Here is a 26,669-nt window from a genome sequence, read left to right on the forward strand (position 1 = left end):
TTTTGTGATTTTTTGTTGTCGGTATTCCACATCATAACATACGTAAAGCACTGGCAGTTAAAGAGTTAATGTTCTGGTTCTCCAGACTGCCGTTTCTGGGTGCTTTGTTCTCAGAGGGGGAGGGGAGGAGCTGCATTCCCCAGGGGTCTTTGCACCTGGAGGGGGCTGGTGAAGCCGCCTGGCAGACCTGGAGTGTGCTCTCTTCGTTTGCTGCGGAGACGCACATGGTCCCGCTGCAGCGTATAGCGTAAGGGCTCAGCTTTGAACTCTCTCTCCCCTGTTTTTTGACTTGGCCTCAATTTCGATATAATATTTAGTAAATTAACGTTCCTCCTCAGATTCGTGCCGCTGCTTTGTTATAGACCCGTCTACGATTCCCCTACCCTTCCCCCTTTTCCCTTTGTTTTCCCTAGGGCGCGGGTCCGTGGCTCCCCTGCCTCATGAGTCACGGGACCAGGCCGGGCCGGCCACTAAACCGCCGACGCTTTTTTTTTTTTCTCCTTTCTCTCTTTTTCCGGGCCTGCTGTCCTCCTGTCACGGACACAGTTCCATAGATAACGCCGTGACAGCTGCTCAGTGGAGAAAAGCTGTCACCTTTACAGTATGGACAGGGGTTGAGTTGTGCTGAGCTGCTTCCAGCCCCCAAACAGCGAGTTGTACATGTCTGCCTATGTGCAAAAACTAATCCCATCCCAAAACCATGCACCATCTTGAAGCCACAGTCACAGCATTTGTCTTGCCAGGAGCTTGATGTTTCGGAAGGAATGGAAGCTACAATCATTCATATTCCCAGAGGCCACTAGCAGGTCATTCATGGAACTGAAGAGCATTGAGCTCCCTACATATGTTTGATCTTAGTTTTCCTTTTAAGATACTCCACTGGTAAATGCCAGATTGTACCTGAAGAGTAATAGAAACAACAACATTCAGCAAATAAGTCAGAAAAATGAGATCAGACATGGCCAGGAGAATAATTATCTCTCAGGAAAATCAAACAAACCCCTTATTTTCTTGATAATAGATTGAGCTTCACAACCAAAGCAACAAATCATTCATATGCAAATATATGTTGTCTGAGACTGCTGAAGTCCTCACTTGCTAGTGCTGTCACTGGGACATAAAACCGTATCTCCCCAAACATGTCCTGTGGAAGAGCTACTGGTTACCAGCTGGTATGCCAATCTGCTACTGAGTAGTACACAGCAAATGTTATTTGCTACATGGAAAGGAAGAACTTCTAATTCCAATGCTGTGAGTTGCGGTGGTTGACAAACAGGCAGTGGGTTACAACAGGCATGTTCAACCCGCGGCCTGGCACAGCTTGCAATGTGGCCCAACCTCTGCTGCTAGGCCATCATGGCGTCAGCTAGACTTCATCAAGCATCTTGGCCCACCCTCTAGACACGGGGAGGGCTCAGCAGTAGTAGTGCTTAGTCTTCCTCTCGCACCTACAGCACACAGTTGCATGGAACCCCATGTGTATTACACATGGATGTGCTTATTGAGTAAAATGCAGTGATTGCCAATAATATTAAAACCTACCTAATGCTGTCTCAAAGGAAAGCAGAGCTAAAAAAAGAGAAAAGCTGTGGAAGAAGGATGAGTGTTCAAGGAAAAATAGATGAGTAGATTTTCGTCAAGATAAATAATATGGCACTATGATTAATTTGCAAAGAAATCGTGTCGGTTTTCAAAGACTGCAATTTGAAACATTATATGAAAAATATGCTGCCAAATTTGATGAATATCAAGGAATGCGTCATAAAGACAAAATAGTGAAACTGAAAAAAAAACTGTCATCCCAACAAAAACTTTTTAAAAAAAGTTAAAACTCAAATGGACTCTATTATAAAAGCTAGTTACATGGTAGCAAATCTGACTGCAAAAAAAATCAAAACCATTTGCTGAAGATGAGTTTATTAAGCAATGTATGGAAAGCATGGCATAATGTATCCAAAGCAGATTTTTCTAAAATCGGTTTGTCTCATCACATTACAGCCAAGTGAATAGATGAAAAAGGAAAATCCATCAAAACAAACGTGGAGAATAAAGTTACTAATTTCATATTTTTCTGCTTTAGTGATAGATGAAAGTACTGATGATACAGATACGAATCTATTTGCCATTTTTGTAATAGATATTGATAACGCATGTCACGTCACTGAAGAAATACCTTTTTTGCTGTCTTTAAAAGACACAAGTACATCTCTTCGTTTGTATGAAACAGTAAAAAATACATTCAAGCTATTTTCTTTAACCTTTGTCAACATATCTTGTCAACATGTCAACATGTAAAGCTACTGATGGCTGGTAAAAAATGGAACTTACAAAATTAAGAGAAAATAATGCAATTGCCACCAGAAACTCACATTAGATGAAATATTGTTGCATCACACATCAAGAAAATTTATGAGAAAGCTTTAAAAATTGATAATGTAATGCAAAACATCATCAAAGATGTGTATCTCATGAAGTCTAAAAGACTGAATCATCACCAATTCCAGGAGTTCCTTAAAAGTAAGGATGCTGATTATGAGGACATCATTTACTTTTCTGAAGCCAGGTGGCTAAGCCAAGGTAAAACACTAAAAATATGATATGATACGAGAAATGAAATCAAGTTCTTTATGGAATCAAAATGAAAATTTGTGCCAGAACATGCATTTCTGGTGGATTTGACTGCTCATTTAAACGAGTTAAACATGCTGCTTCAAGATGAAAATGATCTCATCTGCACCGTGTTTCAAACATAACAGCATTTGAAATGAAACTTAAATTATGGCAAGCTCAAGCTATGGCAAATTTCATGCATTTTGATATGCTGGCTAAACACAGTCCTGTAAACAGTGAAAAATACGTAGCCGTGTTTTCTGTTTTGAAAAAAGAATTTGAGAATAGGTTTCAAGATTTAGAAAAAAATATATATTTTTTCTGTATTTGTGATTCTATTTTCAGTTGATTGAAATACATTACCTGGGAATTTTCAATGTATACAGTTGCAATCAAATATTCAACTCAAAAATTTGGTCATGTCTGTTTACGAGACTTTTGTAAGACCTCTCTTAACAGAGAAAAATATCCCTTGTTTCACAATCATGTCTTATTCATATCATCACTGTTTGGCAGTACGTACAATTGTGAGCAACTGTTGTCAAGAATGAAGCACAAGAAGAGTAAAATTTCATCAAAAATCTCTGTCAAACACCTTAAGAACTCACTATGAATTGCAAGCAATTCCACTGATCCAAGCATTAATACATTAGTTTCACAGGATCAAATATCCAACTAGTTTTATGTTTTCATTGCTCTTTTTTCTGTTTTAATAAAAAATACATTAAAAAAAAGTTTTTGTTACTTACATACATTAACTTTATTACGTATTTTATATGTGGCCCAAGATGATTCCTGTTCACTCACTGTGGCCCAGGCAAGCAAAAATGTTGGACACCCATGATCTTCAGTGCCCATACCGTCTGTATGGGAACTGCTGAGTCATGGCCTGAACCACTGATTGAGCACCTGGAGGAAAGACCCAGTCAGCCCTGGGAGCACAGGTGAAGGCAATTCACCCTCTTAGGCCTCATTTAAGGGCTGACTGCCCCTGAGGAAGGATCTCTTCCTGGAGATCCCTCCTTGGTGGGAACCTTTTCCTGTGAGCCCCAAATCTTCCAATCCAGGTGAGCGCTGTATTTTCCTTCCACCTTTTGTAATGCTATTTCCATCACATTAGTCCTGCTTATTGCTACATTTGGCGAGCCGGGCAGGCCATAATATTGAAATGGCTTTCTTTTTGAATGTCTTTAAGTTGGCCAAGGGAGAGAATATCGTCCCTCTAGATAAAACCTTGCCGGGGCACATCCCAGGATTTCTGGGTTCACCCTTTTATGAACTGGCAGCCATAATTGAAAACTGGGGTCCCTTATGGGATAGTGGCAATATTTCCCAATCATTGTCTGGCATGGCAAAATATTTTTATGGATTAGATAAAGATATCCTGATTACAAAGGAACGCTGACTGGCTGCATCCACTGTGGCATGGCACCTCTTAATGGCTCTAAATCGTGCAGAACTTTCAAATAATACTTTAGAAAATGAGAACCAGCTACTGCGTGATTGCATTGAGAAACTCGAGCAAGAGCTTGGCCTATTGACAGGGAAAGAATCAAGACTAACTTTCCTCTTAAAGAAATTACGGAATATTGCATTGGAAAATACTCAAGGCCCTGAACCAGTAGACCTGGGTAATCCAACAGGGAGAATCTCTAGATCGGATCTCAAAGCCCCACTTGAGGTGGTTCCCTTTGAGATACGACCTGTAGTGACTCAAAAAAACAAAAAAGATACAGGACAGACCAGCAGGGGTGCCCCCTGCCCAAACCCATCTCCACGTAACAGCTCGCCCCTATACGGCATCTGAATTGATGGATTTGGTGCAACAATTTCGGAACAAACCAAGGGAAAGTGTACCAGCTTGGTTACTCCGATTACGGGACATAGGGGCAGAGAGTGTTGTGGTCAGTGGACCAGAAGTTTCCAAGCTCGCATCCATTACCTCGCACCCTGCCCTTAGACAAAGGCTGTATGCCACCGTGCAACATAATGAGGAGAATCATACCTTAATGGATTGGTTGATGGCGGCATGCCGTATCACTTGGCCTAATAAGACCGATATTCCGGTGCATGCAGGTTGATGGTCCTCCATGGAGGACCTTCAAACGTATATTCGTGAGTTAGGAATGAAAGAGGCCATTTATGAGGATGCCTTTGAAAGTCCTGACTTAGTAAAATTCTCGGCTGGGATGAGGGACCTAATTTTACAGCAGGCACCCTCCCACCATTACGGCACACTGTTATCTATATTGAACCCCTTGGTGGCCTCAGAGGCCATTGTTCAGCAGGCTGCCCAGTTGGTGGCTGATCTGGGGGAGATGGAGTGCTTAAGGGCAAGGTGTAATATTAGGACAGTGGAAGGGGCTGAGGTATATCCAGTAATTAAAACTGGAAAAGCTGCCCCACAGACACCCTGATCGGGCCCCATACAGGTATCCCGTAAACAGATGTTTAATGACCTTATACGGGCCAGGGTGGCTTTTGCTAAAATCAATCGCCAACCTAATCATGTTTTGCTTCAATTATGGAAACAACTGAGGGACGATCAAAAATTTCAAAGTACCTCCAAAAGAACAGGGGTACGAATTATTGAACGAATATCAGAAAATACTTGGAACCTAGAGGACTTTATAGTCCCTAATAAAAGGAAAAAGCTGCCCCAGGTGACTCGGGCTATGATGCCCGAGCCACCTGAGGAAAAAGACTTGGCTCTCGCTCAATTCATGGCTTGATAGGGGATATTAGTCCCCATGTTACTAGGGCCTCCAGATGGGACCGGAGGCCCTATGTTGAGCTGACCATTTTTTGGTCCCAAAAGAACATACAGAGGGTTATGGCATTGGTTGACACAGGCGTGGAAATGTCAATTATTTATGGGGATCCGACTAAGTTTAATGGGGATAGAGCGATGATTGGTGGCTTCGGGGGACAGACCATTCCAGTTACCCAGACGTGGTTGAAACTGGGGGTTGGGCGTCTCCCGCCCTGAGAGTATAAGGTGTCTGTTGCCCCAGTCCCAGAGTACATCTTGGGCATAGACATTTTATGGGGTCTGGCTCTCCAGACAACTGTTGGAGAGTTCAGACTCTGACAGAGGTGTATTAGTATCCGGGCGGTGCAGGCGATATTGAGAGGCCATGCGAAGCATGAGCCTATTCGCCTGCTGGAACCGCGCCAGATCACTAATGTGCGGCAGTATAGACTGCCGGGGGGGCAAGATGAAATATCAAGGACTGTGCAGGAATTAGAAAAAGCTGGGATCGTAAGACCTGCACATAGCCCGTGTAATTCCCCCATAAGGCCAGTGCGTAAGTCAAATGGCACATGGAGAATGATGGTAGACTACAGAGAATTAAATAAGGCCATGCTGCCTGTTCACACAGCCGTACCCAATATTGCCTCCCTAATGGACACATTGAGTAGGGAAATATAAACCTACCATTGTGTCCTGGACTTGGCAAATGCATTCTTCGGTATTCCAATTGCTGAAGAATCACAAGACCAGTTCGCATTTACATGGGGAGGCAGGCAGTGGACCTTTCAGGTCCTGCCAGAGGGGTATGTGCATTCACCAACATAGTGCCATAACCTAGTGGCGTGTGACCTGGCAAATTGGGAAAAACCTAACACTGTTAGCTTGTATCATTATATTGATGATCTCATGTTGACATCTGACTCACTGGAGGCAGTAGGACAGGCAGCAGATTCATTAACTACCTATCTGCAGGAAAAAGGATGGGCTATAAACCCCCAGAAGGTGCAGGGTCCAGGCCTATCTGTGAAATTCCTGGGGGTAGTTTGGTCAGGCAAGACCAAAGTACTACCCAGTGCTGTCATAGATAAGGTTCAGGCATTCCCAGTCCCTACAACACCAAAGCAGCTGCAGGAGTTCTTGGGTATATTGGGATATTGGTGTTCCTTTATACCTCATTTAGCGCAAGCTGCTGAGGCCGTTATATAGACTCACAAAGAAGGGGCAACTATGGGACTGGGGGAGAACAGAACACGAGGCTTTCCAACAGGCAAAACTGGCTGTTAAGCCCAGGCACTGGGTATATTTGATCCTACCCTCCCAGCTGAATTGGACGTTCATGTCACCCAGGACGGCTTTGGCTGGGGCCTGTGGCAATGCCGGAGTTCTGTTCAGACCCCGATCGGGTTCTGGTCTCAGGTCTGGCACGGAGTGGAGGAAAGATACAGCATGATCGAGAAACAGTTATTGGCTGCCTACTCTGCATTACAGGCAGTAGAGCCAATAACCCAAACATCTGAGGTCACAGTTAAGACCACCTTGCCAATTCAGGGGTGGGTGAAATATCTGACCCACCTTCCTAAGACAGGGGTGGCCCAAGCACAGACAGTGGCACGATGGGTCGCCTATCTCAGCCAGAGGAGCAGTTTCTCTTCATCACCGTTGAAAGAAGAACTTCAAAAGATCTTAGACCCAGTGATGTATCACTGTGATGCACCGAAAGAAACAATGGTCGCTCCACCGGAGAAGAGTCCTGTTCAGAAGGGGAAATATCCCATTTCTGAAGATGCCTGGTATACAGATGGGTCCAGCAAAGGCAACCTGAGCAAGTGGACAGCAGTGGCATACCATCCCTCGACTGACACAATCTGGTTTGAAGAGGGGGATGGTCAAAGTAGCCAGTGGGCAGAGCTGTGAGCCGTGTGGATGGTTATCACCAAGGAACCTGGTGACAGTGCACTGAACATCTGCACAGATAGTTGGGCTGTGTATCGTGGGCTCACTCTTTGGATCGCACAGTGGGCCACCCAAGACTGGACCATCCACGCCCGACCGATCTGGGGCAAGGAGATGTGGTTAGACATATGGACTGTGATTAAACATAGAACCATACGCGTGTACCACGTTTCTGGACATCACCCCCTGCAGTCACCAGGAAATGATGAGGCCAACGCGCTGGCTCGAGTACGTTCGATTGAGAACTCTCCTTCCGAGAACATCACCCACTGGCTACACCAGAAGCTGCGACATGCTGGACAGAAGACAATGTGGGCAGCTGCAAAGGCATGGGGGCTGCCCATAACTATGTCAGATATCATCCAGGCATGTCATAATTGCGAAGCTTGCTTGAGAATGAGACCAAAAGCCTTGCCAGGGACGACTGCCCACCTTGCCAGAGGACATAACCCTCTCCAGTGGTGGCAAATTGATTATATAGGCCCTCTCCCATGATCTGAGGGGGCCAGATATGCTTTAATTTGTGTCGACATGGCAAGTGGACTGATGCAGGCCTATCCAGTACCGAAAGCAAACCAGGCCTACACCATCAAGGCTTTAACCAAATTAATGGTGGTATATGGGACTCCACAGGTCATTGAGAGCGACCAGGGTACACACTTCACAGGCATGATGATACAGTGCTGGGCAGAGGAGAACAACATTGAATGACGATTTCATCTGCCCTATAATCCAACGGGAGCGGGCCTTATTGAATGTTATAATGGCATCCTGAAGGCTGCTTTGAAGACAGACCCTCAGTCCCTGCAGGGGTGGACAAAGAGACTCTATGAAACCCTGCGGGACCTGAATGAAAGGCCTAGAGATGGCAGACCCAGTGCCCTGAAAATGCTGCAGATGACTTGGGCCTCCCCTCTTAGGATCCAAATTACAGGCACTGACAATCGGGTAAGACCCCAAATTGGCAATGAAAATAACCTTCTGCTCCCTGCCCCTGAGAATCTAGAGCCCGGTACCCACAGGATAGAATGGCCTTGGAAGGTGCAAGTAGGACCAAGGTGGTGTGGCCTACTTGCACCTTGGGGGAGATTATTGGAGGTGGGAGGTTCGGTAGTCCCTCCAGTGATTGGTACATGGCCTACTGACATCGTGGTCAACACTCGAGTCTTCATTGCTAAGGGGACCATCATCATGTCCTTATGGCAGATCAGGACCCCCCCTTTGGTACCTGATATAGTTATGCAGCCACAGATATCTGGCCAAAGAGTGTGGTACAGACGGCCAGGACGTGCCCCACTGTAAGCCGAAGTGTTGACTCAGGACAGGAATACGGCCTGTATCTTGCCATGGAAAGCAGACCTCCCCCTCTTGGTACCATTGAAACACCTGTATTACTCCCCGTGAGTCTTCAGAGTCTCTAGGATCACCGGAAGGAGCAAAATGTCATTGGAGCGTTCCAGTGTCGCTGTGAGATCAAGCACGACACCCGGTGATGGCCTATGTGGGACTGGTGGAGCATGAGATGGACCTACACCAAACAACTGCATTCCTCCAGTAATGTCATCGAGCACTGGCCCATAAGACAACATGAACCTCAACCACGAACCGATCATCAATTGTCTCACATTGTGTCAACCTGCATCGTGATGGGCAATTGTATAATCATCACGGTGTATCAGACCCCTGTATCAGGGAAGGCTCACCCTCCAGCTGACTCCTTCATTGGTTCATGCCATGAAGGAGTGGAGTGTATGGGAACTGCTGAGTCATGGCCTGAACCACTGAGCACCTGGAGGAAAGACCCAGTCAGCCCTGGGAGCACAGGTGAAGGCAATTCACCTGTGCAACCAGAAGGGGTGGAGCCTGGCTCCATCCCTCTTAGGCCTCATTTAAGGGCTGACTGCCCCTGAGGAAGGATTTCTTCCTGGAGATCTCTCCTTGGTGGGAGCCTTTTCCTGCGAGCTCAAAATCTTCCCATCTGGGTGAGCGCTGTATTTTCCTTCCACCTTTTGTAATGCTATTTCTATTGCGTTCGTCCTGCTTATTGCTACACCTTCTGACCTCTGTTTTCCACAAAGAAGTGTTTTTGGGCTTGCACAGCACACAGCAATGTTATCTAACAGGAGAAAAGGCATAAGCTGCACAAGTTGCCCTGTTCAACGTTTACATGTTTTGTCATATTTTCTTTTTAAGATGGTTCCTAAAGAAATGTCATTCATCTACATTAACATTGTCCTGTTTTGACTAGAATAAATCAACACTTCAACAGAAGATCAGTTTGAACTATCTTCCTCACTTCTCATTTGACTTGTATGGCAAAACTTGTTTTGCATAAATCAGTTTCAGTCATACAACAATTTGTATCCACCTTGTGCTTCTGTTGCTAATAAAGATTTCCATTTGGCATCAACTTCTAGCACTGAATTGTTCTCTTAACAAGCACAGACAATCTTCTTTTGCTGTTACAGGTCAGGGAGGAGTTTTAATGTAGTAGCACTGCAATAGCCTATAAGACCCAGCTAACAGACTAGCTCAACCTCTGACAAATCAAGTGTTCCAGGCAATTATTGCAGGAAGCTCTGAGATCCCAACATGGGATCAAGAAGAGTACTTTTGTGGAAACTGCTTGCCTCATTAAAGCCAAACAAGATGTTAAGTGGGGCCATGGCAGGCACAAGTTGTGGCAGTGCTCCACCTGTTTTCATCGAAGCACATACAGCAAGAGTCCATCACCTCTGCAGCTGTACATGTGCCAGGTTGCAAACCATGAGTGAGAACTCAGACAATAGTATTATTTGTAATTATTCTCTTTATGTCCCCAGTGTAGGAGGCAAAGGCCACAGAATTGAGGATGTGTGAGGGGGAAATACGCAAACCAAAATAGATGAAGAGCAGCAGTTTATTTTAGGGATAGAACAGGCACATGTGCCTGCTGTTCTGTTGTATGATTTCACCAACCTGTGTTCCAGAACTCTGCTCCGCTGTGGTCCCTCAGTGTCAGGTCCACTGATTCTGAAGATTAAAAAAATCAAGTAGCAACAGGGCTAGGAAAGTATCTCAGAATACAGTGAAACCAGCCTGTTCACCCCACTTCCAGGGATATCTGCTTCTCCCTAGTTCAGCTGGGCCACAGGAGAGGAGAGAAGGGTAGCTCCTACTGCTTTACTTGAAATTCTGAGGGACAAAAGTGAGAATTCTCACTTGTTCTGGTGATCAGAACAGCAGCCCTAGGTTGTAGGAAAGAGAAACCTGAAATTAGCAGGAAGCCAATTTACTATGATCTATTTAACAGCCAGTACAGGACTCATCTTCATTAGGAAAGCACAATAAGAATGATGAGAGCCCAGGACACACTAACTGCCAGCAGCTAAGGCTATGTTCTGTATGGTGATTGCCCAGTGGGACAGGTGGCTGTACATCTCAGCATCACGAAAGCCAATGGAACTGCCTGAAGTTACAGTCCAGATCTGACAAGCCTCAAGACAACTCCTTATTTATCCCATTAGTATGTGGTTCCTACACTGTCAGCTCTCCATGGATGACAAATTCAAGCTCTGCTGCTCACAACTTCTGCTAGTCTGACTAATGCTTGTACCAAAGCACTACTGTGACTTCAGAGCTCCTGCATTAGTCCAGTTGTATACAAGCACTTACTATTATACAGGAGTATATAAAAAACGCTTCTGAGAGGTCATTAAAATGGAGAAAAACTTCCACTGTAGTTACAGAGTAGTCAGAGATGCAAGAAGAATGCTGTCCTGAGAAGCAATGTGTTCACTGTTACAAAGCAGGTTGTATCACTTTATTGCTTTGTGCTTCAATTTTCATAGCTATCAGATACAGAGGACTGATGCTGTCCTCTATAAATATTTCATAAATTTACAAATGGAAACTGGAAAAAAAAAAAAAAAAAAAAAAAAAAANAAAAAAAAAAAAAAAAAAAAGCGCTCATGTTACAAGGCTGTGTGCCTTTAGATCCCACCCTCTCTCTCAGTTTGTACATCCTTAGAGTGCCTAAGTCCGTTGCACTTGCTTAAACCTCTAATGTTTTGCAAATGTTGTAAAGAACATTTAAAAAAAAAAAAAAAAAAAAAAAAAAAAGCGCTGCAGCACTATGTAAAAAGTCCTGCCCTCCCACACAGAGTAACAGACTATTTGACCCAATGGCAAGACACCCCTTTCCTCCACACAAAATTCATTCTCCCTGTTAGGACAGCTCTTGGATATTTTGCAGAGCATAGCACAGCAAGCTTTCAAAAAAACAGCCTTCAAGATCTTTAAATGTTATCATTTGCTAACACAAAATCACTAAATTAATATTTGCTCTCATATCCATCCAACCCTCTCAGGCTGCCATAATGGTGAACGGACTGCTCCATCTATTATGCATATCCAGTAAAACATTATACAAATGAGAGAAGATATAGATGTAACACAAGTGAGCAAGTGAGCCTGTTGCTCCCATCTGAATTAAGCTGAGATCAAAGAGACAAGCTGAGATGGGGAAAAAAAGAACAGCAGCACATGGAAAGGCACCGGCAGCTCCTCCTAGGAACTCAGAAACAACCACCAGAGCAGTGGTAAAAACAGGCCTAAACTGAGACTAAGCTTGGCTATTCTCTCCCACATTTATGTCCTCAGTACTCTTTCATAGTCACTCATAACGTGCTTTTACTGGCAGAGAAACTGACAATGTAAGGCCAGTGAGCAAAACCCTGGACTCTTGCTGTCCTGGTAGCTTTCTCAGCTAAAAGCAAATCAACTCACATCCTTCACTTAAGCCTACAGCCAAGCACTTCCGTGGTGAATCTGGCATGAAGGAAGGCCTTGACAGAGAGGGGAAAAGAATATTATCATGCAGGGTGAATGTTGGATTCCAGTCAGAAGAGAGTTTCCGATGGGATGGAAGATGCTAACTTTTATGAGTCTTGTAAGGGATTCTGGACGACAGTGTGGTGGGCAGAAGAGTCTGTTCCAGCAGGATTCTGACACTGCAAGGGGCTGCGAGGCTGTAGTTTCTCAGGAAAATACAGTGTTTTGTAAATCAGATCTTGGATTGCAGAAACATCACCTTTTTCTACAGGAAAAAAAAAGAGAAAGACAATTGGCAGGGATTCTCAAAAGGTAGTAGCCCTTCTCCTCAAGAAGTACCCAGAACTCCAGTTCTCTAGCGCCAGCAGCTTTTCCTCTCTTTTTTCTTGTACATCCCTCATTCTGTGCACTCACCTACACCCAGCTCCTGCAGGAGACTGTCAAACTCTGGGTCACCCTCCAGGATTTTTAACAGGTTGGTGGACTCCATTCTCTCCAGCTGCACATCCCAGTAGATGTAGATCTTCTGATTGAAGCTGACATAAACTAGGCAGGGGCTATTGCTTCCTTGTTTGCATGCATATAAGCCTACAAAGAGCAAAATTATGGAGAATCTGTCTACTTCTCAAAAGACAAAGAAGGCAAATGGATAACTTCTCATGATGAGATAACAAAAACATTAGCAGAGAGCAGCAAGCACCTTCAAGGGAAGAACAGAGATAGACTTGGCTATGTTAAGCCCCCCATAGATGGTCCAGTTGTCTCGAAACTGTCAATAATGTATGCAGCTTGTGGATTTGTAAGCTGCTTTTTGCAAGTCTGAGCGAGAGGAATTAGCAAAGTCAAGGATCAGGCTGGCTCCATGAGGGTCTGTATCTCCAAGCGAGAACAGCTTAGAGACTGCAAATTAAAAAGCAGTGGAGAAGAAAACACTGCAGCACACTCAGACTGGACAGGAAAAAAAATACTCAACTAAACCAATCACAGCCATACCCCAGCATCATTCCCACTCATTCTGCTTTTCCCAATCCTACCAGAAGGAAGACTAGCTGTGCCTCTTCCTGCAGAATATACACCCCAGGAACATTATTCCCCATTGCAGACAGACAAAAGATCCCAGGTTCCCCAGAGGAGAGCAGTAGCTTTGATGGAGAAATGTTGTGAGGGCTAGCTTTGCAGTCAAGATCCTCACCTGCACAGAATGCACTGACATTCTCATCTGCTTGGAATCTGGCAACTGTGCGATTGTGGTCGATGATGTATGTCTGGCCATCCCATGCACAGGCAACTACCTCCTCGTGCCCATTGCCCTGTGGGAACAGTAAGATTAGCACAGACATCAACTATTCCCAGAGGCAGTCAAGAATCTTTCTGCTTGTTCAGAGGCAGAACACTACTAAATGAACAAGACAACACTCTTCATTAACTTGGAAACCATCTCTTCTTTCTCTATCACAATCCTTATGTATCCCATGGGCCTGTAGACAACTGAGGTATTGACAATTTGCAGAACTATTCGATTTTGCAGTGAGATAAAAGAGCAGTTAGGGGATGGAAAAATTCATTGCAGGGTGCAGTGCTCACTAGGTCAAACAGGCAGACACAACTCAACCTCTTGGAGGCAGGCAGACTGACACGAGTGCAGAATGCACTGGCACAGTCAGAGCTCTCTGTGTATCATCCTGTGATAATCCCAGCATTTTTTCAGCTCAGTCATACTCTCTCTGCCCTTCCTAAATTTATGCACAGAAATGCTATGCTGAATTTTTTGTCTTCACTCCTTCACTCTCAGACCTATTCATACAGTACTTACAGTAACATCCAGCTTTTCCAGCGCAAATAGCTGGTGATCAACCTGCACAGACCAGAGCAGCTTGTCTGCCCCTTCCATGAGTTTCAACGTCCCTGAAGGGGAAAAAAAAAGATTGTCTTGAAAATATTAAAAGCAAGCACAATGTCTGCTAACACTGGGCCCTGTGTACTCCTTCAGCACTCATGGTCTGCAGATGGAGGGGAGAGCAAAGTACAAACTGTAGCTGATAGCACAGTCTCATTTCTGGGAGGGAAGGTAGTTCGTTATATTTTCAGCAGTAACAGGAAACAGGAATAAATGGCAGCAGCCCTGCTAATTGGCTTGCACCCTAAGATAAAAAGAAAACTCTCCAAAACATGCTCCCTGGGTACAGTACATCAACAGGTCTCACATGAGACAACGTAAACTAGAATCTTCTCACCATGTCCCACAGATCACACAATCTCAAGAGAGCAGGTATCAGCTGAGAAGTGACTGGCTAGTAGTATAGAAGTGGCCTCCTGGATGCTAAAACCATGCTGGACACTTACCTCATACCATTTTCCTATTACCCAGAGGTACTGTGACAGTACCAGGTAAGGTGCTGGAAGCTAGTGGGAGATGCATATCCGTGTGACAGAAGGTCATACAACATAAACATGAACCTATCCTCACTGCACCCTCCAGTCTCAGTAAGGCTCATGAAGGAATTACAGCGTGACTGAAAGCCTTGCCCCTTGAGGCAGCTTCGCAGTTAAGGGCCAAATAAGAATCAGAAACTCCCTAGCAGGACATCATAGGGTAGATGGACATCTGGCCCATACAGACCAGGTTGCCTATCTGGGAACAGAGATATACAGCACCTTGTCTCCATACAGCTGCTTTTTGAACAGAATCCCTCCATTCAGTTTATTAGATTAAGTCTATCCTATCACTTCTCAGTCTGCAATGGAGCAGAAAAACATGGCCCCAGGGCAGCACGAGGCAAGATCTTCTCTACCAATACTTGAGTTTCAGCATCCATTTCCTTTATTGCTTTTGGAAACAACTCAAATCCCTTCAAGTACAAGGGCATCTCTCTGCTATGGTTTACAGGCTCTTGTTTACATGAATTGCACTGCTGAATTGGCATCTCAAAGAGTTGTTTAAATATTGGGTAAGCATGCGGCTTAGGAGTAAGCAGATGCTAATTCTAGTTTCAAGCTTTCAGTTTTGGGCCAACGACTTAACCTATTCATTCTCCAGCCTGCACACTGCAGCACAGCTTTAACAGTTCTATCCCCATAGGCCATGGAGCCATTCGAGTAAAATGCTTTGAAATCCACAGATGAAGGGACTGTAATAGAGAGCAAAAAAGACAAATGCTAAGACCTTGAAAAAACAAAAAAAACCCACATCAGCAGAAGGAGCAAGAGTCATATTCTCTTGCCTGCATCAGGAAACATTTCTGAAGCCCAGTTTCCTCTTCTTTCAAAATCAAAAGCACTGAGCACCTGTTCCCTACTTTGAATTAGGGACAGGCTCTTCTTCCAGGAAGGTGGTAGGACTTACCATCAAGAGTACATAGGGCAAAGAGACCCGAGCCATTACCCACACTGGAGCAGCCTGTAAATATAGAAGAGAATTACAGCTGAAACCTATTTATGAGCATTGTTCCTTCCTTCTCCCAAAAAAAAAAAGATTCAAAACAACAAGCCGACCCAGACTACCTTTTTTTTTTTTTTTTACCTAGTCTTGAAACTTTGCATAACAGATATCTGCAGTCTTGCAACCAATCCTACCTCATGCCAGCTTTTATTTGGAAGGCACATCTGTCAGTGCAAACCCAAGAATCCAACATCTTTAGTTTGCATTGATATGGGCATGTCTGGCGATGCTGACTGCTTCTAGGAGTTTGTTTATGCCATATGCATGCAGGCCTTCAGCAGTTCTGGTTGTAGTTAACATCATCATACCCTCTTGGCTCCCAGAATGCACAAACACAGGCACAATAATCACAAAGGGACAATGTGGATAATAGCCTAAGCTAAATGAATATTACAACGGTACCCTCACTGTTTCCTTCAGGGACAGGAATGTGGCCTTCAGGTGTTCCAGAAACAAGGGGAAAAAACAGATCCCACTAGGAGGACTACACCTCAGTCACAGTGGCACAAAAGCACCTTCACGGCAGCTCCTGAATGAGTCTGTAGAGATCATGATACCAATATTATCATTTTCACTAGAGGAAAACTGCACAGAAACTGTGGTTCCCACTCAGAAAACACTGATCAGATGCTACAGAGCTCTTGCTTTGAGAGTAGATTAGACATCTGTCTCAATGCTCATGCACCCAGTCTATGCTCCTACAGCTGTGAACTTCCTGCAAAGAGTTCCTCTCCAAAGCCTGTGTATCACACATTTGCGTGCAGGACTAACTAAACCTGAAGACAAGACTTTCCTGACCACCACTTCAAGAAAACTCTCTACCTGGCCATTAGTCAGAAGAGACATGCAAGATAAAGTTTTGAAAGTGATGTCACACTTGGTGGGGGAAGGCTGGAGCTTACTCAACTACAGCTGCATTTTCTGTTTGCAGACAGTGTGGAAAGAGGCATGGTCTCCCTGAGGTCTGCAGCAACCCAGGAAACCTGGCAGTCAGTGGCAAGCCAGCAGAGCTGAAAGCAGTTTCATGCTTTCCCCAGACAGTTTGGCCAAAATGACACTGTACTGCAAGCCTACCTCTGCCGCCCATGCGTAGCTCCAGGCTACAAACACCCCAGAACACAGACTACCCTATTTCTACAGGGTAGCTCACAGCAAACAGTTAGCCAGTTGGGTGCTATACTGCCTGTAGCTGACATTCATCCAGACAGACTCAGTTCTAAATGATCTGCTGTGCCCTCTACAAACTGGTCAGCACGACACACTCTAGCTGTCTCATTACTGCTGCTCCAGCACCAAGGAACTTTTCACAAGCTTCTCATCCCTTATTCTGCACGTCTTCATTCTTAACAGGTTCTTCTCATTACATGCAAGATTTTGTATACACTGAAATAACTGATTTCATGCTCCAGTGATCATGGTACTTGTAGCAGCTGAGACGCTGCAGATATGACAAGCTTAGCAACTGGGTAGGAATTGTACCCTATGGAACAGGGTAAAGGGGAGGGGGGTTCAGTCAGTTGTCCTTCTCTCTCAGCTCTAATCACATTGGACAGCCTAAGTCCTCCTCAGACAGCACTGCAGATGATAATACAAATGCAGATCAATTCCAGCCAGTTCCAGACAAGGAGGGAAAATGACCTGTGCATTGAATCTTCTTCTTTCTTGCATTATGCCCATACGCTCCAAGGGAGTGTGAAACTTGCATTCTCTATGCACCAAAACAGCGTTCAGCATGTGGGCAAGGCACAGACCAGACCACAAACCAGTTGCACGAGGGAAGCACTGGCAGCATGTAAGAAATGTCTGGATACAACAGCAGTGGGTTAGGGCTGAGAGAAGCCAGCAGCTGTAGGTAACAGTTGAACAGTATAAACTCAAAGGAGACAGAGGACAGAGACATAAATGAAATATGGAAGCAGCTCCAGAGGGGTTGGGACTCCATAGGTAAGGGAAGGGCAGGATATAGCTGCTGGAGGACAGGTACTAGGAATCAAGTGCTCAAATGCAAGAATAAAAATGAGGCTGTGGAAAGGAAGAGATGCATCTAGGTCAGTAAGAAGGGGGCATAAGCTGCAGTCATGCAAAAGCAAGGATCTGGTATATCTGCAGGAGCAGGACTTTGTAGCCATTCGAGATGAGTAAATGCAAACAAGTGGAGGATGCAGGGAAACTTGTGCTGGGTGAATAGTAACCAAGGGAAGGACCAAAGGCTGTAAAAAGTTCAAAAGCAAATATGCAGCTGTTCTTTGGAGGCTGACCAACAGGAGATGAGATCCTTCTGTTCTAGCTGCTAACTCACAAAATTTTTAATTTTCAGCCACCGGAAATCTGATTTCATGCTGAACTGCTATATTGAAAAAACATCAGAGACAACTCATGAGGCAGAGACCCCAAGCTCCTAACCTCTCACCTCGGCCAATGCTACCAATCAGATGAGTGGAAACATTCTTGTTGTGAATCCGGCCAGATGTTTGGTGGAGAATAACATCTCGAACAGGGGCCTCTCTAGGGAGAAAAGAGGCAGACATCAGGAAGGGTTAGGAGATCATGCCTGGACCTGTGTCAGAACAATCTCAAGAGCAGAGTACTCCAGAACTCTCCAAGTCCAGAGATGGATAGAGTCAGTGCACAGGCTAATCCTTTAATGAAATACTCAGGAACAGCATGCTATCCCAAAAGCAAAAAATGACAGAGATTGCTCTAAGTAGGGAGCATTTCAATCATTAGCAGAAGGATTACTTGCTGACAAAAAGCAATGAAAAGAAAGCACACCACCTCAGGAATGACAGAAATTTGCTAATGATTAAAAAACAAAACCTAATGATTTGTAGCATCAGAAAACTGGAAAGAACTCAAGGAGGTCAATAAAACACCTATTCTAAACAAGGACATCGGTGATTTTATTTTTTAACTTATTTACTGTCACACATGCCTGAATGCTATTCGTTCAGGAAAACTGTCTGCCTGTGGTTGAACAAGTTGGTCAGAGATCATGTCTGGGCCTGGGTTCTGGCCAGGTGATTACTTACATTTCATTAAGGTCTCTAAGACATCAAAACTTGCCCTGCTCCCATTCTGTAGGTTTTCTGGGTCTGCCTTAACATCTCACAGAACAGCACAGGAGTGCCTGAATAGTAGTCCCTCTAGGGACAAGGAAAATAAACTCACTGCTCATCCTGACTTCTCTGCTTGTAATTTACAGCACTGGCTCCCATGTTCTTATTAGGAAATCCTGCCCTACCTGGAAGAAACCAGTAGTGTCTTACCAGGGCTTCAGATTAATTGGCCTTGGCTCAGCCTTACAGATGCCACCCTTCCCATCATTAGACAGCTCCCCTGACTACTCCTCTTTCTTGAGATCCAGATCACTCTCTCCTTGGCCAACCCGAGAAGAAGAGTGGGACACAAGAAAAACAGTAGTAGTCATCTCTAGGAAAGAGACCTGAATTCATGGGCACTTGGGTGCTGGTGAGCTTAAGTCACGAACTCCCAGCAGGTAGTTCATAGCAGGTACTGGCTTCTCCAGGATGACAGCATTCCCCCTGAGAAAGGCAGTGGTGGTGGTGCCCTCTTGTGACAGGCATCTGTAGCAGAATCTCCTCATCTACTCCATGCAGTCACTGTTCACCTGCTTGGGGCAGAGCTGTCTCTTCCTTCTGTCATGGGTTGCTGCTCAGAGTCCCAGGTGCACAGCAGAATGGCATAACCGCAGCCTGGCTGGGACACCATCATCTCTGGTAAGCCATCAGGGCCTGGGTTCACAGAAAGGCTATCCACCTGTACTGGCACAGGATAAACAAAGATAGAGTTCAACTGAGAACCTTATATAACCTAGAAGTTTCCACTGTGCTCCTTGTACCTAAATCTGACTATTGCAGATTTTCTCACAGAAGCTGAGCATGAGCTAAACAGAGCCAGCTATAGGCAAAATATCCAGGTAAAAGGTATCTTCACCTAGCAAAATCCACTTAGCGACACCCATAGTGGAAAATGTTCTCTAGTCAGGTGAGAGAAGCTAATGGCTTCCCAGAACATCACACCAGCTTCCCAGCATGCACAGGGCAACTGCTGGGCAAATCTCCTTTCAAGCCATCAAGATAACAATTACTTTGTTGATAGGACTGAGATTTTGTGCCTCTTCCTGTATCCTTACCTGACCTTCCAGCAGCCATTTCTTCAGTAGGATCAGCTGCCCACAGACATGGTCTGAATTCTCCGACAAGTCCTCCCAGCGGAAGGCACGCACCACTCTGTCAGTGTAACCTACTACCAGCTCACACTTCCCATCTCCATCTGCAGGGAAACCAGGAGACAGAAGGGCTCTCTTAGGCCTTCGTAACTGCAAAATCTCCAACATCCAGGATCCTAATCCTGTTACAAGAACTCACACTTCGCGAAAATTTTGAAATTCTTGCTCCTCTCAAGGACTGGACTGTCTTTGTTCAAGCAACTGTTTCAGCTAGGTAGTCATTTTCTTCTGCGTGTTCCATACACTTTCTCTCTCCCCATCTCCACTTCACACCCCCAAATTCCCTCACCCTGCACTCCCATCCTCGCTGCCCCACTCACCTATGTCACTGATCAGCATGACCTTGGTGTTGGCAGGAATATGTTGCTTGAACACTGGCTTCTGCTCTTCCGCTAACTCATGGTGGCCTGAAGCATCCGGGTGCTTTGAAGGGGAAGTCAGATCAAAGAGATGAAACCAACCTTCTGCACTTACTGCCACTGCAAGATTCTAAGAGAGAAGGAGAACAGTCTTTGTATTATTTTTTTTCTTTTAAAAACTGTAGCAGGGCAAGGGAAGATGAATGACTGCTACAAGGGAATAAGAGACTATTTTTGGCCAGTATGCAAACCACTCAGGTCCTGAAGGGTCCAAACTTCTTGTTCATCATTTTCAGAATAGGATATCAAGCTGATGTGTGTGCACAATTTCCAATATGTGGCTTTCTCAAACCTCATTTCAGCTCTGCTCTCCCCTGGAGCACAGTATTTTAGGCAGGATGCCTAAAGTGAGAATTTCTGACTTCTTAGTCATTTGTTTAACTCTCAAAAATAGCAAGTCCCCACAAGAAGTCATATTAGACTCACCGGAATTTACTTAGAAGTCTAGTACTATTCTGTGGCTGTCTTGTTTAGGTGACCTTAAACACACACAGTCAAACAGCAGAAGAGCCATGACCCATAGTAGGGCCCAGTCCAGCAAGATAAAAGCCACTGAGGAAAAGGAGTAATCCCTAAACCCCTGAAGCCTCGTGGCACTCACACAGGAGGATGTGCTTTAAAGTAGTGCTTCCTAAATATAAGATCTCTTTGCTCACTTAGACTTGCACAATGTTCACAGACAGATGAGATGCAGGTTACATATAAACAGAAAAACAGTTTTAAAATAGTAGTGTTAAAATTCTGTGCATGAGGGCAGATCTTGAAGAGAAAACACCTACCATCTGTTCTCCTCCACACTCCAGACAAGACATGACCTAAATCTCCTAAGCACCTCCCACTCACCCTACAGACACAGATGGGGAGAGTTTGGTTGCTCTCACCTTTCCTTTATTGCATACATCTCCCACACCAACACACGTAAGCTGCAAGAGAAAAGAAGGCCTTAAGAGTCCATCTATGAGAGAAGGCAACCCAAAGAAGCACTTTTAGATAAACCCCTGCCCTACCCCCTGCTCTCCTCACAAACAGTCTCGTGAACTCAAACAGCCTTTTTAATGACAAAAAGAACAACCCAGGACAGAAACACATCAGCCACACAACTGCCCAGAGCTCTGGGGCAAAATTCACAGTGCGCAGGAACAGGCTCAAGGTGGGAGAAGCCCCAACACAGTTCCTGTGTTTGTTCAGTACTTTGCTTATAATTTCTAGACCCAACGGCTCACTGTAAGCAAAAGAGGGTCTTACATCACTAGATGAAAGGCATCAGAAGCAGTTCTGGTTGCCACTGCTCTCTAGCTTTCATATTGCAAAGCAGCGATCAAGGACAATAGTATGTACACACACTAAAAGGCCCAACCAGTTAAAAGCTTTGTCAAGAACTGACCATTCCTTGGCAGGATCGTACAGTCCAGGGTTTGCTATCATCATTTTTGTACACATAAAGTTTCCCATTGGTGTCTCCTACCACTAGTTCATTCAGCTGAGAGAGAAGAGAACAGGGTTAGTAAGAAGTTATTCACAATTTCAGTAACATAGCACTCCCAGCACTGTGAGAATTACAGAATTCATACCTGAATTGGATAAGAATCAGCAAAACATAACAAGAGTTAAAACCCTGAATGAGTAGGCAAGGTCTAGGAAAAAAAAATAAAGAGCCCTCATTTTATACAAGCAGACAAAACAGCTGGAAAGTGGCTCCAAAGAACAACATCCTAATATTCACTGCTTCTCTAGCCATTATCTCTGAAAACAATCATCAATTCCCCCGTCTTCTGTTCTTCAGATTGACTTGGACTTTCTTGATTCATCTGAGGAAGGTGTGGAGAAAATAAACCTCCGGGAAAAGTCTGCAAGAACATAATACATTTACACTGGATGTTCAGTCTCACTGGCAAACTAGCTAAGTAGAGATTACTTCCTGACAGACGACTGCTGAAAAGTCACCATCTCCTCCTGCTAATAAGCCCACTTACGACATCCCATCCTCTGCATTACGTTTCCACTTCAACTTTTTGCATTTCCTAACTCTCTTTGCACATAACCCCATGTAACACTAGTTCACACTGCTTGCTATAACGCTTTCGAGGATAGCAGCATAGGGCTATAATAAGATTTGTCCGTGGAGACAATCCTCATATATGCGTTCAAACTAACCTCTTCCTAATTACAGCCATATCAGACATATCAAAAACAGCTATTCGTGGAGCTGACACGAATAGTCCTGACACACATCAGCCCATCATACAGATCGAAGGACCCTTAATCTCGACTTTATTCCATCTGTGATCCACTGCACTACAACGCATTGTTTCTCCACAGCTCTACATTTCCAGTCGTGCAATCGTGGCAGCCTCCCTCCCGGGGACCAAAAGTTAATTTCCCTAACAACTTTACAACCCGTGGTGCCTACGATGTCCACCGCAAACGCTGATCGGCCGTAACCCACGGTGACGGTAACATTCCGTTTACGAGCGACCCTCTCTGCCCGCCCGCCCGCTGCGCGCAGCAGCTCCCCGCGTAGCTCCGCTAGGTTCGCCCCGCGCCGCCCACCCTAGCGCGTCATGGCCGCACCGTGTCGTTGTCGGCGTCCCCCAGGCAGATGGCGTGCGGAAAGAGGCTGCCGCCGAACTCGAGTGCCACGCGCTGCACGTAGCTGACAGACCGCATACCGCCGCCGCCGCCACCCCCTCCCCCCCCCCCACACACACACCCCGTGCCGGCCTGCCCTCCAGGCTGGAACGACGGGAAGGCTACGGCGGCTCCGCGGGCTCAAGCGAGGGGGTGACGTCAGAGCGGAGGTAGCGGAGGGGCGGAGCGGAGCTGTGGTCTCCTCACGATGCTGCGACGGTAGGAGCTGGTGTTCTGAGCTACGCGACTAGGCTCTTTTTTGTCGTGAGACTGCCCTACCGCGTCATGCGGAGCAGCTGCGTGATTCTTGATCGGGTGCAGGAAGTGGTTTCCTCTCGCTTATGTTGTAGGCAGTGCATCCACTGCCTCTAAAAATTCCTCAATACTGTATGGAGTACTGCAAAGACCCCTTACTTTAAGAACTGTCATCTCTGTGAAATTTTTTCAAATGGTTAGTAAGTTTCTAATTCTTCAACATTTGACCACCACTTCCACAGCAACAACAGCTTCAGCCACAGGTATACTCGATTTCCTGTAATAATTCTGAACAAATCAGTATTTTCTTGCTGGAGAAAAAGGACTCTTGCTCGACATCCCTGCTCCCCTTTCTGGTGATCTATTATTCTGTATTCCTGACTGAGAAAACTCTACATAGCTCTACAAAGCACTTCCGCTCATGGCCCAATTCACAGTATGAATCAAAATGCTTCCCTTTCACCATTACTATCAACTACAGCAAAAGTTTAAAAATTCTTCTCATTACTTCAGTAAAGTATACCTAACAGGGAAAAAAAATCTCCCTGGCTGTTCTATCATCTGAATTGCATTACTGAGATGGGAACTTGACTACTCCAGTTCCATTAGTGCAGGCATGTCCAACCTGTGGGCCGCACGCAGCCCAGCCCAGCTTAGCTCCCACTGTGGCCCTGGCCCCTGCTGCTGTGTCATCATGGCAGCAGCTCTGACCCACCTATTCTCCAAGACATGAGGAGCACAGTGCAGTACTGACAAATACTATGGTGTTGCACTTAATTTGCAAGGAAATAGTGTCAGTTTTCAAAGATTACAATTTGAAAAGACATATGCAGAAACATGCTGCCAAACTCAATGCCTATCAAGGAATACTTTGTAAAGATAAAATAACAGAACTGAAAAATGCCTGTCACCTCAACAAAACTTTTTTTTTTTTTTTAAGTTAAAACTCAAATGGTCTGTTATAAAAGCTAGTTATGTGATAGGAAGTGTTTCCAAAACAAATGGTGATGGTGAGTTTGTTAAGCAACAGATAGAAACCATAGCAGATATAGTGTGTCTTGATTAAAAAAAAATTTCTAAAATCAGTTTGTCTCATCAGACTAGAGCCAGCTGAACTGAAGAAACAGGAAAATCTATTAAAAGAACTTTTGGAGAGTAAAGCTGCTAATTTCAAATTTTATGTTTTAGTGATAGATTAAGGTACTGATGCTACAGATATGGCTCTAATTACCATTTTCATTAGAGGTACTGATAACAAATATACTGTCATAGAATTATAGTATGGCTTGGGTTGGAAGGGACTTCAAGGATCATCAAGTTCCAACCCCCCTGCCGCAGGCAGGGTTGCCAGCCACTACATCAAGTACTAAATCAGATTGCACAGGGCCCCATCCAATCTGGCCTTAAACACCTCCAGGGACAGGGCATCCACAACCTCTGGGCAACCTATTCCAGCACCTCACCACCCTCAGTTTAAAAAAAAAAAAGCTTTCCTCTGACATCTGATCTACTCTCCCTTCCTTTAGTTTTAAACCATTCCCCCTTGTCCTATCACTATCTACTTGTGTATAAAGTTGTTTTACCTCATGTCACTGAAGAAAGGCCTCCCACCTCCTTTCAAGGCTGTTGCAGAGGTCTCCCCAGAGCCTCCTCTTCTCCAGACTAAACAATATGTTCCCTCAGCTGCTCCTCATAAGACTTGTGTTCCAGGCCCCTCACCAGCTCCATCCTAATTCCCAATCTGCCATTTATGTATTCTCCCAATCCTTACATCCACTTGGGAAGGTATCAGGTCTATGCATACTGATAGCTTTATTTCATACTCGATGAATTAGAAAAGAATACATACCTCTGCTTCCAACCAAAACAAATATACAGTAGGCAACTTTCCATCTGATCCACTAAATCATGTATTTTCAAGGTGAAAATCACCTTATCTGTGCTGTATTTTAGACAGTGACGGTGATGGAAATTAAATTCCAGCAAGTTCAAGTTATGGAAAATAATTTCATGTATTTTGATATGTTGGCTAAACGCAGTCCTGTGAACAGTGAAAGATATGCAGCCTTGCTTTCTGTTTTGATAGAAGAATTTAGGTTTCATGATTTGAAAAGAAAAACCATCATTTTCTGGTATATTTGTGACTCCATTTTCTCACTCTTTTCAACTCACTAGGAATGGCAACCACTGCCACTGAACTAGCCTGATGCATTAGTTTCACAAAAACAAGCTCAAACATCCCACTAGCCTTATGCTTTTGTTGCTGTTTTTTAATAAAAATACATTTTAAAAAAGGACTTGTTACTTGAATATGTTGAATTTGTATATTTTATATGCAACCCATGACAACTCCTGTTTGCTCAATGCAGCCAAGGCAAAAGGTTGGGCAACCATGCATCTGTAGGATTCTCCCCATGTACTGAACATGTATAAATGTTCAATTTAGAGGCAGCTGTGCTCTAGTACAACATAAAGCAGCTTTCAAATATACAGGACAAGTATTATTGAATCAAAACTTACGAAAAGTACCTGCAGTAACTGTTGATGCTTAAGATTATACTAAGCAAATGAAACCGGTCCTTCAAAGTCAAGTCAAAGAAAACAGCATTTCCTTTTATCTGATTACATACAAAGACTATATTGCCTTTTTTCTCTCCTATCCCTTCCCAACATTATGACTCTTAGGGCACTGCTAAACACGCAGAAAGCAGTGCAGTTCATAGATCCGTAAGCTAGCTCCAATCCAGCAGTTGGTGGACTTATCATCTTGGGCCTGGGGTCAGGACAGTATGTCATGCAGGACTTACCACTTTGGTGACAGTTCCGGTCATAAAGCTGCTGGGCCCAAGCTCTCTCTCCTCTGGAACAGATAAAACTACCTTTCTTCTGAAGAACAAGTAATACATTTGTCCCTGCTGCTAGAAGGTTTCAGAAAAGGACAGCTGAGATGCTGAGTTTAACGCTACAGAACAACATGAACAGCACGGTTAAGTCTGAATATTCCATCTCGTACCTACAGAGAGAAAAATAAAAACAAGCACAACAATCCCCCTCCACACACACCATCCTCAAAGCCAACAGAAGAACCACCACAAAAAAAGCAGAAGAGTATTAAGTAGCTTTCTTGTGAGGTAAGGATAATGAGACACTGGAATCATTCAGAAGTTTGCATTTCATTAGGCATTATAAGCATTTTTACCATGTTTTACTATTAGCACTTAAATTTTATCTTCAAAGCCAGTCACTTTCAGGTATAAAAGTTTCTGGTCCAGTTTTACAACATGAAGGGAAAAGAGAAATATAAACAGATAATAATGCATAGGTTACAGGCTTGTGCACAGTTTTAAGCAACATTTTCTTCATTTACAAATAGATGAATAATTCTGTATCAATTGTATACACTTTTTTAAATGGCAATAAATCAACAACATCAGAAAAATGTAGATATTGTGGCTACTGTACAGCTATGTGGATAAGAAAATGCTGAATGACTAGAAGGCAATAGACTCATAATTCCTTGCAAATGCCAATAAAAAAAAACACAGAAAG

The 26,669-nt window shown here is 44.4% G+C and overlaps 1 protein-coding gene across 7 annotated transcripts; it reads right to left on the reverse strand.

Annotated features, from left to right (window-relative positions):
- ITFG2 (integrin alpha FG-GAP repeat containing 2) lies at positions 11,593 to 22,931 on the reverse strand. 7 transcript variants are annotated; one of them, XM_021394229.1, is made up of 13 exons: positions 22,809 to 22,927; positions 21,809 to 21,871; positions 21,622 to 21,717; positions 21,119 to 21,160; positions 20,139 to 20,307; positions 19,723 to 19,862; positions 19,198 to 19,346; positions 17,980 to 18,074; positions 15,474 to 15,527; positions 13,944 to 14,035; positions 13,323 to 13,440; positions 12,545 to 12,718; positions 11,593 to 12,395 (listed from the first exon to the last, which is right to left on the reverse strand). In XM_021394229.1, exons 3-13 carry the CDS (start codon positions 21,622 to 21,624, stop codon positions 12,238 to 12,240), a joined length of 1,194 nt encoding a protein of 397 aa, XP_021249904.1. In that variant the 5' UTR covers positions 21,625 to 21,717; positions 21,809 to 21,871; positions 22,809 to 22,927; the 3' UTR covers positions 11,593 to 12,237. The 7 variants fall into 7 exon arrangements, with proteins under 7 accessions (XP_021249904.1, XP_021249861.1, XP_021249878.1 ...); XM_021394186.1 differs by lacking the exon at positions 21,809 to 21,871 and having other exon boundaries at positions 22,809 to 22,931; XM_021394203.1 differs by having other exon boundaries at positions 21,622 to 22,084; positions 22,809 to 22,929.

The sequence above is a fragment of the Numida meleagris genome, chromosome 1 (assembly GCF_002078875.1).
Source record: "Numida meleagris isolate 19003 breed g44 Domestic line chromosome 1, NumMel1.0, whole genome shotgun sequence".
In the NCBI taxonomy this organism is placed as follows: Eukaryota; Metazoa; Chordata; class Aves; order Galliformes; family Numididae; genus Numida; species Numida meleagris.